Raw genomic sequence first — 15715 nt, 5'->3', positions numbered from 1 at the left:
AGCTCTTATTGAATGCTGAATGTCCATTACAATCATTTATTTTTTGTTTAATGTTTATTGTTAACAGACTTCAGATATGATCACGTGGTTGATAATTATGTAGAGGGCTGTTTCAAAATAAGTTGATAGGGGGCGGAAGGTGTCCTAAAGGTGATGTCACTTTTTTTTTTTAAATCAAATAACATAGGTAATATAGAGTTCACTATAAAAGTTCACTACTTGAAAAAAAAATCAAAGAAGTCACAGGAAAGATGTTGCCCCTTCCCCATGTAGCCCCGCCCCTGATGACTTAGATTATGTTAAATCACATTTATTCATATCACCGCTCTCATTAATACTGATGACGCATTTCATTAGCGGCATAACTCATTAGTTGTCTTCTTTTTAATCGATCTTGGGGTGGGTTAGAGGCATATAGGCCCCAACAACTGTTCTATCACCGTAGATATGGAGTGCCAATGACGTCACGAGATAGTCAAGCATTGCTATATCAAGATTGCTTCATTTGGTGAAAATAATCACAATTTTTCATCCGCGATTTGTACATCAAGATAGTCGAAACTTGTTACTAAAGAAACAGTAAATTGCTGATGAATTAATTGCAATCAAAATTTATCATTAACGACTATCAGTTGACATCTATCGCCAATGACATAAATTTAAGGAGGCAATTAAATCAGCATTGTTGATGAAGCTACTGTTCGCGTTGTAATTCGTGAAGATTTAGATAACTGAAAAGGAATAATAGTATTATGTTCATTATATCAAAGCATGCACTTTTAAATTTCCCACTATACCATATTCTCTCTCTAATGAAGAAAGAGATATATATCTGATCATTTACATTGATCGATTTAGACTATAAGCTATGTATAGATGATGTCTGTATAACAAATGGAGCCCAGAATATAGACTCATTACCCCCAAGCATTAGCCAACTCAGATTAAAAGACTAGATTTAATCATTTATTTAAATACTTTTATGACATTATATTAAATACTTTGCCAAGTGCTGATTTTCGGGGGGGGGGGGTTGTCAACATCGTTTGTCAGTCACACCGCTGCAACCCATTTATATCCTATATTATTAAATGAATATTATGATCGTACTAGAAAAGGGACTGAGTGTTCTTCTTAAGTCTCCCACCCACAGACTCGATAAGTGGATTTAAAGCTTTATATTTTTAGAGAGAAAGATGGAAATTATGACAATTGTCAAATCAAACCGTCTGCCCTTTGAAAAAAAAATCTCTGACGGGCTAAAGTGCATATCCAAAGGTCTCATTATCGTTATATACAATAAATTCACAATATGGTTTTGGTTCCCTCTTGTCTGATAACCACGACTTATATTTGTTGTAATATAATAATTGTAATAAAATCTGACCTATTCCATCATAAAAATCATAAAAGATGTTCAAGATAAGAAGGCCAAAAGCATACTATATAGAATAAAACGGCACCCACCCCCCCCCCGCCCCTGACAAAAAAGAAAGTCTATCTTTAATGAAAAACACATGAATATTGTAATTGATTAAAATAGAAATAAACAAAATTTAAAAAGTTAAAAACACAATCTTCTTAAATGTATGTATCCCGGCTTATCAATTTTGCTTTGCCTCGTTATATCATCACGTACCAGTTCCCTAATCATAAATCTAATTACATCCGAACGGCATTCTTCAATACATGTACATTTTAAGATAAAAAACAATGTGACTTTGTAATTAAGCCAATGTCGCACACCATTTCAAACTTCAATTGCCAATTGTATGAGATCCCGAAATAGATAGCAGAATGCTGATTTTAATGTTTTATTAATCTTAGAAATAATGTGCTCCTTGACTTCTGAGCTGTATGCACATACTTATTAACAAAGGCAAAGTAATGCGAGATAATGACAAAGATTATCACGCATTGATCAGTCATAATTAGAAAATGCTTGAATGCATTTCGAAATTACACTAGACAGCTTAGGATAAGGCAATTGAAACAGCATTTCATGTAATTTGATTGAAATTTTAAAGTAATTTTAAAGTAATTTCAATTAACCTCTCGTTCAATTTCTCTCCATCTCTCCCCCTCCGTACCACCCATCTCTATCCCCTTCTACCACCCCCCCCCCTCTCCCTCCCCCTCTCTCTCTCTCTCTCACGCACACACGCATACACATGCACTCACTCAGTCCCATCTCTCCCCCTTTTTCTTTCTTTCTTTCTTTCTTTCTTTCTTTCTTTCTTTCTTTCTTTCTTTCTTTCTTTCTTTCTTTCTTTCTTTCTTTCTTTCTTTCTTTCTTTCTTTCTTTCTTTCTTTCTTTCTTTCTTTCTTTCTTTCTTTCTTTCTTTCTTTCTTTCTTCTTTCTTTCTATCTTTCTTTCTTTCTTACTTTCTTTCTCTCTCAATCATACATGCATACAAACAATGCTCCAACAATGGATAAATGCCCAGGTAAAAATGAAAATGAAAGAAATAAAATCAACCGAACAACATGGATCAGAGACGTTGATTTGAATTTTAAATTGATTTAACATATTCTTTTTGAAAAATTAGAATCATTTACTAGCATAATGTAGCAACAAGTAAAATATTAGAATCAGCTTAATATTTACACTTTTCTTTAAAAAAATAAAAGAAAATTATATTTGTGTTAAGAAAATGTCATTCTTACTGGCGAAAAAAAAATCGGCACATGTACTCAGTAATAATTGTGAGCAGCAATTGGGGCAGCATTGTTAGCCGAAATTTGTTATTTTGTTTTATATTATAATTATTCGAGTCATTAATTTATTCACAGAGGCGTTTTATAAAAAGTTATACACTTTCCTCTTTTGCATTTCTTATACATATCTTTAATCGATTTTGCTTATATATTTCAATTTTGGGGAGAATACTAAATTAAATGAAATTAAATGCCAGTTCCTCCGTATATTTTCTAGGATTAAAAGCAACTAAGCTATTCATTTGTCATGAACATAGCTTAAAATTTCTTTATACACCATGCTTCATAAAAAATTTACTTAGGAAATGAAACGGATTAAATTCATACAAAGCAAAATGTACAGATATATATAGTCCGATGCAAACCGTGCACTGATTGGAAACTATGATGTCACACAATTTGCAAATAATGTGTAAATCAAAAATAATGACACCAGATATACACCTGGATATACATATCATGTTTGACAAAAGAAAGTCAATCAGTACTAACATTACTGTACAGTTGGTTGCATATTAAGGCGACCGCACACCTTACGACTGGTCTGCGACCCGATTTAGGAACAAATCGCATTTTGCTCATTTTTTTTGAAGATGTAAATGGAACATATCATTTTATTTGAGGTTGAAATTAATTGAAATAATAATATTATAACAATTTTGAAAGATTGCAAGCCCTTATTTTGGAGTAAAGTCCAAATTAGGTTCAAATCGTAGCCAATCGTAAGACTGCTTTGACGTCATTACGACTAGATATTGAATTCGCTTTTATTCTAAGAAGGATGATAGCATAGTCACAAATTTGATCATAGGTATTCGTACGATGATTTCGAACATTACATTGTAAGATATTCCATGTCTCAATAAAAGCATCAAATTATATTACATTTTATTCTGAAATCGGGTCGCAGACCGGTGTGCGGTCGCCTTTAGTCGCATCACTAACATGACTAAAAGACCATTTGTGGTAACTGTGGCAGGTGTAAGAGGAGATTAGTTGGTACTGGTGCCGGTACTGGAGTTAGGCTAATCTTTACACTAACCAAAAGCACCGGGTGTGAAATGATAACGGTGCTATAATTTGCGTCACTAGGTATTGAGCTATTAAAGATTAGATTTATATTTCAATAAACCCTTGTTTGGGATTGGCGCTGCTGTTAGCGATGAACCCAATCTTCAAGCAGCACCTACACCTATCTTGAAATGAATATGATACAATAGTGATGTTTGTAAAAATTTGCCTGGTATCTTATTTATTAACAACATTATTTGAGGTGTACCCATAATTAGCAATTATTTGCCCGCCTTTTGTTTATTTAAACACAAAACATTGTCTATGCTCAAATATGCCGAAGTGACAAGCTTCACATAAACATCATACAGTCACAAAAATTCGCAGAAATACCTTTCTTTTTCTTCAGATGACATGGATAAATTGAAGCTAAAATAAGTTATGAAAGTCTTGGGGCCATGCCCATTTTCATTTGCCTCAGTGTTGGAAATAATTCTCGTCCGGCCTTAACTAAAAGCTACTTGTGCCTTTGGCGAATATTTCAGAAACAGTCAACTCCTTTTCTTTGTTGAGTTCATTGGGGTCCCTCCACCTTAGGTACCGTGCCTGCCTCGCCTGTGAAAATGCGTTGTCTCCAGTTGGTAACATGTGAACAGTCCTCAGCGCGCCATCGGGGGCGTACTTCTCCTGGTCAAACACGATTTCAGGATTCTCAATGATCTCCTTCACTCGTTTTGCATCGCGGCCGAGGACGGCGAGATTCAATTCCGATTCCACCGATTTCTTTGCGGGCTCGCCGTTGCTGTTATTATTCAGACCGAACTCTTTTTCTTTAGAGTTTTTTGAAGTTGCAGTAGTGGCGTATTTGTTCTTCTTTTGATCGCCTCGTTCCAAAATGGCAACTTGACTCTGTCGTCTGATGATAGTTGGTCGAGGTGGTAATTGAGTTGGAACCATCTGCGTGTTCGGGATCGTAGGAAGAACGTCGTCGCGTTGCGTTTCGCCGTAATCGCCATTGATTTCGGCTGCGTCGATGGGCGCGAGACGAGTGTTCATTGCATTTCTTGCGTCCCGAGAAACGTCGAAATGTCCCCTTTTCTTAGTGGATGGTGGGAAGGACGATCTTGGACTAAACAAATAATCTGATGACGAAATGTCGAAATCATCCGTTATTGGAAGTTTCTCCTCGGTCTTTGGGGTTGGACTGGGAACAGGAGATCGAACCGGTGAACGAGAGCGAGTAGGTGATACCGGGGTAAACGATCGAGTGAACATGTCGACTTTGAGTGACAGAAGCTTTTTCTGTTGCCCCTCATTTTTCCTCAGTTCGTTTATTTTCGTCTTGGGGTCTCTAATTTCATCCTTCATCCTCCTCGAATCCAGCTCCCCGGTCAAGGGCGTCGCCATGTATCCAATCTGCGGAAGTTCCGTATCGGAATTCATGCTCGAACCCAACTTAGTGTTCGTCGTGTTTCGTCGCAGTATATAAGGCGATTTCGATCTCGTAGACGATGTAGCCGTCGATGTACGTAGTCGCGATCGGCGTTGACTCGCTCCTTCGCCGTTAGCCGTTGTTACGAACCGACTCGACAGAAGCTGTGCGTTCTTGCCAGCGTTGTTTACACCAACTTTTTGTCCTCCTTTGACACGGACGCGATCCAGTTCTTCTTGTAGTCTCATCTTTTCTCGTCGTATCGTCATCAAATGCATGCGCTCGAGGTCCCGTCTCGCGTCCGATTCCCGCCGAACTCGTCGCCCGCTCATGGCCGTTCGCTGACGATAAAAGTCATCTCCCATTGTTAAAACCATATCCGAAAAACACTGATTATTAGATAAAAAATATAGTCATCTCGGAAACATATAGTCATCACGGAAACATAATAATCATCTAAGAAACATATTCAAAAGCACTTGGATTTTTTAAGCTAGAGCTCTGTGCACACTTTACACATGGCGGTAGGAAAACTGTTGCTAGGTTTAACAAGATGTAAAACAGACTGACATCAAGATTATCAAATCATGAAGTACATGGTGTCAATGTCAGTGTTATCAACTGCTTTAAAAACACAAATAATATCCAAAATATTTTTGAAGTAAACTCCATATAAGTATATACTTAAGGCTGTTGTCCTATACTAGCCTGTGAATTGTCCTGATCAATCCTCTAGCATAATAAGAGCAGACTCGACGAATGCCAATCTGTCACTAAGATTAACAGACTGGCTTCAAAGAAGAAGAAGAGGCGAATAAAAAAGACTCGGATTATGTCTCTCGGGCTCAAAATCAATACTTCTTGCTTCACTGGTTCTCCATTGCCTCACTGATTCTCAATCGTTTTACCGCACCAAGATATATTCTTCTCCATTTCTTATATTTTTTTCCCCTCAACTCTCTCCAGATGCTGCAGTAGATTTGAAAGAAACTCTCCTTCCTCCTTCTCGCTTCCTGTATTTCAGTTCACCATGCGAGTCGTTGTTTACTGCTTGGCGCTTCGGTGCGATATGCAGCGCTAGCTTCAACTCTTTTCGACGTACTCTGTACTATTCTCCAGTCGTGAACAAATTTTATCGATCGCCGCGCCTCTTAAAGTTATCTCAAGAAGACAGTCAAAATGGTTGTTAACTAGAGCGATCTGCAGCGGGGCTTAACCTGACGTCACAATGTCCTTTAACACAGGAAGGATTTCGACGTAAAGTCAAGCAGCTTGGTCACGCAATGTGAAGGTTGGTCTGTGGAAAACAAGGGGAAAGGAGAAAAACACAGTTATGAGAAATCAATCAATTCCATTTCAGAAGTCAAGCAAATCCCGTCACACGCTATATACAGAAGTTGTTTTTATCAGCTTTATAGTTACCCATAGTGACCATGTTACCTGGGCAAGTTAGGGTAACTAAATGTTTCCATTATTTAGTGCAACTTCTAACATAATTATATTAAAGCTTACATTATATTAAAAAAGCTACCGTCACGCCAACGAAACTGACTAAAACAGACTAAAATTATACAATAGTTGATTTTTTGGGTCTGCATGAGGTTGATATATCATCGACGTGACTGTGCTGGCATAGCCTATCAAAACAAATATCATCACAATAAGTTCATTAAACATGAATCAGAAATGCCTAACATGAATGTTATACACGCTGAGCTGTAAAGACATTCATTTTCAAACATATCATTCAACATGCCTTAAAAACTCCTTAGATCATTAGAATTTACATATATTGCATACACATATAAATATTCAACTTGTTAACCATATGAAATTATAAAAAAAAATGAAATGTCTGTATGAGCTTAAAATACAAAACATATCAAAGCTCAATAAATGGCATGTAGAAGTAGGAGTTAGAAAGTATCAATATAGGCCTAATGATTTATCTTTAACTTTTGACTGTATTAAAATGGCGATATTTTTATATATTCTAATAAAAAAAAGGAAAAGTGAAGGAACACATAAGCATGAATATGATAAAAATGATTTGTAACTTTGATATGAACTTATCTGTTCCCCTTTTAAATACATCATTTTTCTTCCAAAATCAATAAGCCAGATCACAATCACTACTGTTAAAAATGTTGTTCATACTACATTGATTAAGACCGTATCTAGCTCATTTATATCTTTCTCTCATTCTCTCCTTCTCTCCCCCTACTTCTCTCTCTCTCCATCTTTCGTGTTTCTATCATATCTATCTATCTTTCTCTCTCTGTCTTTCTTTGTCTCTCATGCATGCCTGCCAAATACATGATTAATGATTTATTATGTAAATATCAATCTATAGATGAGTGACGTATGTTTAGCTGTTTTAGTGTCAGATCATGGTAATGCACTTTGGAATCGTACCGAGTAAATGAACTTGATTTTTTTCTTCAAATAAGTCGACAATGACTGAAAGTCGAAGCCGCCTGCCGAAAGAATTGAATGATGTCTATATAAATACCGGTTTTAATCGAGAAAGAAAACTTTGGGATGAATGCCGGTTAACGGAGGGGTGTCAAGGATTAGAATTATAAACATCCAGGTTAAATGTCAATGTCATGAACTTCAATACCATCCTAGTATTACAATCTTGATTTCACCATGCGAGATTTCTACCTTCATGGGTAGGGAAACTGAAATAAATATTGACAGAGGTGGCACCAGAATAATATTATTTCGGGGCAAAACGACCTAAATATGGCGTCATCCTTTTTATTTCATTTGAAAAGTAGGGGTATTATAGAGTTAAGCGGCCCTAAAACTCTTTTTAGGCTCTGCTTTCTTGATTTTCATCTCCCTTTTTATCCCCTCTTCTTTTTCCACTATGTGAAAAATCATATATAGGGTCGCCCCTTGCACCCCACCACCTGTGGCACTGCCCCTGGGTACCAATACATGTAGGTCAGGTCTTTGTTCACGCTTCACCTTCAGGCGTGGATTCTTTATTTTGGGTAATAGAAATTACTTTACAATTTGGAGCAAGCCCCGAATCTATTAATCAATATCATTGCAACTAATTTCTGGCCTTTTTCGTCAAATGTGTTTATCTAATTTTAGGTTCGCCTGTATTATTGATTAACTGAAATGCCTTTTTCTCAAATCCTCAATCTTTTCAATACACGACTGCAGCAAACAATTTTATTCATTCTTTAAAAAAAATCAACAAGATAATGTATTTGTGAGATTTCTTCGTTGAAATTGAAAATCAATATACTTGGTTTAAGACGACGGTCTTTTAAATCGTGATTTTTCATCGATTCAGTTTTAAAATTGATTTTGATAATTCCTTTCTCTGTAAGACACTATGCACTTACTTATCATAGACGATCAATGGCGTAATGAGCCAAAGATTTTGAGGGGGCTACATATGGCGTATCGCTTAAAATTTACAAAAGAGTTGCGAGCGAAGCAAGCGACCAAAATTTTTGATATTTTCATTTTAAAAATGCTATTTTGTGAAAGATTTTTACATAATATTCAGAAAATAATTCATATTTCACTCTGTGTCTTTTATTTTCTTGGTCGTGATTTTTTTTTATTTGGGGTGGGGGTGGGGTGGGGGGCAAGAGCCATCTGTACGTCACTCTAGACGATTAATGGTAATAATCTCCGCCACTGAGCACTGGTTATGATTAACTTATAATACACTGATTGTGAACTAGGCAAACCAAATTGAGATTTTAATTTCAATCTAAGCAATGATAAATTTCACGCTAGAGTACTACTAAGGCACAATTAATTAGAGTAGTGGTAAGAAAAGCAATATAAATGTAAATTTCGAAGTTGACGAAAATCAATGCCACAGTTACATCGTTGAAACCGACTCCAGACCGATCAAATCTATTACGTTATTACCAATGACATACCATCGGTCGGTTTGGAGTCAGTTTCGTTGGTGTGATATAAGGATAAAATATTTATGATAGAAAAAGTGTGATAATTACCGTGTTAAATAGCATCATTTTTCGAAAAAGAAATGTTATATATTATTAGCATGGATGCAAAGGGTATGTTTTTTTAGTCAAAATTCAGTGAAATGACCGATTCTTTGATTACAAGGCTGTGGGATATCTATGGACCTCCTGCCGCCTGACTCAGCCGCCTAGTGAAATACAAATAAGGGAAACAACGGGCGGGCTATTCTTTCATTTTTACCCTTATCGATTTTGTACTTAATCTACGATTGATCGAAAGAAAGGGATCTTGAGAGGGGTATTCATTAGTAAAGAACACACCAGGGAATGTTTCATTAAGCATCTTGCATAGTCATTTTTACTGCACTAATTTATCCTCAGCCAATCAGATGCAAGGATTTCAGTAACCTATAACAGTTATTTGGTGAAAATCAGCATTGTTTCATGAAATGCTTTCCAAGTGGGTGTTTAATGACATCGTTCATAAAGTTACGCGCAACTTTATCACTGAATATGGTATACTGAAGGAAAGACACTCTAAATATTTTTGCTGACAATATTTAATCATCATGACCAATGATCTTGATGAAAAGAATGCTTGGCTTGCCATAATCAAGTCGTCCGTAGGGTCAAATTAAATTTTTTATGCAAATATCTTCGTGAAGCAGTCCTTGTATATTAATTTGCATTTGCATGCCAATAGTCATCATTTTGACAGCAATGCACTGGCGCCCTTTTCAGAAAGTGGTTAGTGCTGACTATATAAAAATAAGCTCTGTTTTAGTGATTTTTTGTTGTTATCAATGCATTTGTTTGTTCTAATGTTCTTATTTGTATTCATCATATTATTATTTATCAAATTAATTTTTTTTTTTTTTTTGGGGGGGGGTCACTGACTATCGTTATAAATTACCGAAATCCATAAATCTTTTTGGATCAGAGCAAAGTTGTAAGTGAAAAATCATTATTTATTTTATGAACCATTCTATTTTGACAACTTATTCGTACACCTCCATCTCAGTAAATAATTTAAACATCTTATACATTAACATATTCCATATTTCAAATCATTAAATCAATTTGTTCTCCTGATGAAAAGACAAAGGGGTTGGGATATAAAGGTAAATTTGAAGAAAACAAATATGGAGAGAATTGCAGATCGAGGGCTAGAAAGATATAAAATATGAAATGTATTTCTTTATTCCAGGGTAGTCACGATCAGTCTAATGATTTGGCGCTCGTCAGTTTTATGAATACACGTTTCAGTCAGTGAATCAGTCGTTTCTACGCAACCACATCCTCATAATAATCCCGGATAATAATATATGTAGGCATAAACAGAGTAATTAAAACAATGTGTTGGTCTAAACAAAGTAATTAAAACAAAGCGTGGGCCTATATATTACCATGTAAAACGGGAATTGGAGCCGCCAATTATAGCACTATACTGTATAATTATAATATCATCAACGATACAAATGTCATCATCATTAACTTTGAAGCATCAACATCTTCATCATCATCACCACAACCACCATCACCACCACCACCACCATGATCATCATTATTACCGTCATCACATTAATCATTATCGTTATAATCTTCATCATCAGATTCTGAATCAGCATCACCACCACCACCAACACCATCATCATCATCATCATCACATTCTTCATCATCATCTTCATTATCATCATCATCATCATTATCACCATCATTACCACCGCTATATAGCCTTTCACTTTTCATGGAGTAGCTCACTAAGTGTGACAAATGAAATGATTATTGCGTAAATCATTGCGTAACGCAGAGAGATGTATATCACTGTGGGCGTAACATTTTCACCATATCCAACGTCATAACAAATAATTTGAATTTGAATTAACGTCATAATAATAACAGCAACGATACGAAATTTATCATAACTAATAATTAATACTGTATATATCTGTTGACTTTCGAATTCAAAAATTAATATGTTGTGTTATTGTGAAGCGAAATGTTGATGTAATGCGCTAATTTGTTTTTTTTTTTGTATAAATAATGGAAACAACTTTTAACCATTATGATTTCTTGTTATGATAAACAAAATAGAAAGTGTGAACGTGACATCGTCAGCTCACTTATAGCATATTCATGACAATATAGGGGCCGCGGAACGGTTTTTAAAGTGGGGGGGGGGGGGCTGAGCCAAATGTGGGGGCTGACCATGCAAAAAATCACAATCATATGGTCATTTTTAGTTTTTGTATACGGTTTTTGAAAAAAGTGCACCCCCGCTTGCGCGGCCCCTGTAATAGTTGTGTCACTAAATTTATATAACATTTTTATAACATTCAATAACTTCATTATATATATATATATATATATATATATATTGAGGAAGAAACAAAATATGATTTCAAAACAAACAGGAATTCCATTCTTGATATCAAGAATTGCATTTTGTTATCAACACAATGAAGAATTCATATGATTCATATGAATGATCATTGGTGTTATTTACAAAAGACAATTCTTAGAATAAAATAATGAGATTAAGAAAAAAAGTTCGCCATAGGCTATAAAACTATCGGCAGACGCTGGCTAACATGTTGTTGTATGACATTCCCTTAACGCGAAATGAAACCCCTGAACAGCACAGCGACGTTGAAGTGGTTCAAAGGGACTCGGGATTTTATGAAGGAGTCAATAATTTTATCAATTAATAGGTTTGATAAGATACATCCTTGTTGATACAAGACAATTATGATTCAATTGTTCGTGATGTAAGGGGAAGAGCAGGGACAAATGTGCTCCATTCTTTTTAAAGAAAACTTACAATGAAATCCCTTAGTATTACAATGAAATCCCTTAGTATTGAGGTGAATTACCGATCTAAAAACTGAGAAGAAAAAAGTAACATTTGTCACACCCAGCATCTCATGATAAGGGTTTATTGATAAATTCAGACACGGGGTCTCTTTATAAGTTCCTGGAGTTATTACCTTTTTAAAAAAAATTTGGGCAAGCTCTCTGACAGTAAAATTTGTACATGCATACTAAAGACGAAATAAGTGCAAAATCGATTAGTAGACCAAGAACCCATCACACTTATTCCGAATCAAGCAGAATTGGCCTGAATGAAAGGACTATTGTTTGACCACCAATTGGTCATTTAAATCTACTTCCAACATCGTTCGAGAATACAACTCGAATGTTTTGAACATGACCAAAACCTTCGGGACGGCCAAAAGAAATGACAAACATATTTCGAATGCACTCAGAATGCAGTCAGAATATTTAGAATGCCCCTAGAATGTCCAAGAACGTAGCACGAATTATCAATCTGACTCCATTGCGGTTCATTTTGACTAGTGTATGATGATACACCTGGTCAATTTACTGAATTTCAACTCCAGTTTGATGAATTCATTAGTTCCTCCCAAAAATTTATAGATTTTTTGAATATTTTTTCTTTCCAGCTTCTGCTCGATTCCTGCTGATTCCGAATAAGTGTGACGGGGGTATTACGTCGTGTCAATTCAGTTCGAATGAATGACATAATACATGTATCTAATGGTCTTGTATGATTTCTTTTTCTGTTGAGCATGTTGAAATCAATATGAATTTGAATACTAATCTGAACGAACCTTAGCGCACCTGCCATGGACCCCTCCCCCACATACACACACTCCCATCACCCCTCTCATTTTCAAAAGTCTGCGAAACGTAAACTTATTTTGAATTTTGGAAAATATTAAATCATTTCTGTATTAGTATGAAGTTTTGTTTAAATTGTTTTTTCAGTAATTTTCAGTTTAGTCATTCATTTAAACTTTATGTCCTTGTTTTATTTTTCTTCTGTCCATATTTTCCCTTTTTGTTACCCTTTGTCCAATATTGAGAACGTTCCCTTTTGATTGGATCGAAATCAATGACTTGAATTGTATTCGTCCAGATAATGTCAGATATAAGAAATTAATTTGGAATCGGTTTAATCTCTTCCTATCCTTATATTTTTTACCACATTTGGGGCTTCAAAGTTCAAGAATTTACTCTGTTCTCCGCGTCTTAATTCACGCAGTGCCTTCAAAAGCAAACAACAACAGACATCCTGGCAGATTCCAGGGCATGAACCCTCCGCTATATCGTTAAACATGCAATGCGACGTTGAGCCCCTTTATGAAATTGATAGAGAGCACAAAATTCATGAAAAATATAGATTGAATGTGAATGAAAAAACCACATAATTCCGATTCATCAAGGTTTTTAAGCTATCATTCTGCAGTTGAGATGATATCAGAATTTCTATAGACATTTTCAGCTGCTGTATTGAAAAAAAAATCACCTTTCTTTAAACATGACCCCCATTAAAATAAAAGGATTGTTTAAAGTACAATGTGCTTTTTCATTAGACGGGCTGTCTAGGTTACCCCTCAGTATGGGCTCATATAAATTATTTAATTAGTCAATTCTATTCGGGCGCCAGAGAGCATTGTCAATAAAATAGGTTCATAATTGCCTTGTAGCGGTCGCAAAACAATATATAGTTAATCTTCAAAACTGAAAGAAACGAAGAAACTGTTTAGAAGATAACTTAGATTTAAAAAAGAAAATCTGAAGACGATGTAGAAATGGAAAGCTTCCCGTCTTTTTTTGGGTTTTTTTTTTTTTTTTTTTTTTGGGGGGGGGGGGGGTATAAAATCATTTTGTTAGAGTGATATTCCAGGCTGAAAAAAATTTAAAAGTGATTTGAACAGACAGAGTAATATCAGACAAACATAACCATGATACACATTCTATAACATTGGACTAGGAATAACAAAGTTTTGGTGAAACATTTATCTGCATGTCCCCAAGAATATACAATGAGCGAGCTGATTATGTCAAATCCCCGCTTCTTCTTTTGTATTTTATGATATGAAATCATATCTATATTTACATTTTCTCCTCAAAGGAGGTATAGATAGGGTCGACTGTTCATTTACCACTGTGTGTGATAATCTTTGATGAAACTTTTTTGTTTTTACATTGGAGGCGTGTCTTTACAAACACGTATATGAAAATAAAAGAAAAGAAAAAGAAGAAGAAAAAATGGGTTTATGATCATCCTACCTTTTGTATATTCATGACGACAACAACTCTTTGCACAAAATATTGTCAGAGTTTGCTTTGCTCATTTAATTTTACTATTTTCAGCAATGAGCACCCCTATTATTTTGTGATACATGTTTTGATCGAATTCGGGGATGCCTTATGAAAAGAAAAGTTACGTAGTATATATCATTAGGGATTTTCCGTTTCAAATGATGCCCAACGGATTCAAGAACATAGAAAATGTATTGTCAAATGCCCTTCATGACAATGTAAAACCAAGAAGTCTTCGTCGAAAATTGGTGACTCAAAACAACAGTTTCGCCCCGAACTCTGTACAAACGACATATCATTTGCAATTTTTCGTTAGCTCCGAAAGTTAGGACGGAACCCGGTTCACAATTTTCGAAAAAGACCTACCAGCTGTTCATTGTCGTCTGACGGGGTATTGTCAATACATTTCCTGTGTTCTTGAATCCCTCATGCGTGGTTGAAGCAAAACTCCCTAACAAGCAGCAGAGCAAAAATGAACAACGCAACATCAAACATTGTTCATGGACTGCTTCGAGGTAATAGCCTTATACGCCCGATATACCCCAAATAACCTTTCAATATAGACCTTGCCATATAGAAAGGATTATCTACAGAACATTCATACATTTCAAGCAAAAGATACAGTTCTACAACTATAAAGTTGTAAGATTATAAAAACGAAAAAATGGCGTGAAAATCAAAGAAGCTTATTTATAAGAATACAACTTTATCAATGTATAGAACCATACTTTAAGCAATAATTATTCCTCTTTACATACATATTGTGCATAATTTATATACATGCCCCCCCCCCTCCACCTCCCTTGCACTGCAATCAGCAAGGATGCGATGAGTTATCAATGCGTTGTTACGTTTTATCCAATGGCTTAATGAGCCAAACATTTTGAGGGTTCAAAACGTATCGGGCAAAATGTATAAAAAGTTGCGAGCGACCAAAGTGAGGGAGCAAAATATTTTCCCTTTTATTAAAAAAAAAATCAAATTTGTGATAGATTTTGACATATTCAGAAAATAATAACACATTTTACTATTCTCCCTTTCATTTTCTTTCCTTTTCTCTCCTTTTTTGAGGGGCGGGGTCGTGATTTTCTTGGGGAGGGGCAAGAGCCCACCACAAGCCCCCCATCTGTACGCCACTGGTTTTATCGCTAGTCGAATTGGTATTCTGAAATATCCCAAAACTAGTGTGGAGGGGTAACTCGGAGGAAAACATAAACCTCTTTAAATTCATTCGGTCCGGCAAATTACTTCTATCCAACCTCACACTTTACTTCAGCACAAGGCCATGAAACATGCACTAACAGTCATTGCTATTTAGATTATAGCCAGTTGCCTGGGCTATACAGCCCTTTATCAATCTTTATTTGCTCAGAGTCCAAAATTAACCAAAATGACCATCATTTAGACAAGTGGGTCGACAAGGAAAAGCAATAAAAAAGTCACAGATATATTATAGGAC

The 15715-nt window shown here is 35.6% G+C and overlaps 1 protein-coding gene across 1 annotated transcript; it reads right to left on the bottom strand.

The window, feature by feature from the left end:
• Positions 1–2505: 2505 nt before the first annotated feature.
• LOC135156908 (uncharacterized) lies at positions 2506–6459 on the bottom strand. Its single transcript, XM_064110771.1, has 2 exons — positions 3631–6459; positions 2506–3262 (listed from the first exon to the last, which is right to left on the bottom strand). The coding sequence occupies exon 1, from the start codon at positions 5536–5538 to the stop codon at positions 4240–4242; it is 1299 nt and encodes a 432-aa protein (XP_063966841.1). The 5' UTR covers positions 5539–6459; the 3' UTR covers positions 2506–3262; positions 3631–4239.
• Between the last annotated feature and the right edge of the window lie 9256 nt (positions 6460–15715).

This window comes from Lytechinus pictus, chromosome 15, assembly GCF_037042905.1.
Source record: "Lytechinus pictus isolate F3 Inbred chromosome 15, Lp3.0, whole genome shotgun sequence".
Classification (NCBI taxonomy): Eukaryota; Metazoa; Echinodermata; class Echinoidea; order Temnopleuroida; family Toxopneustidae; genus Lytechinus; species Lytechinus pictus.
Note: the sequence above shows the minus strand (reverse complement) of the source record. Positions and strands in the feature narration are given on the sequence as shown.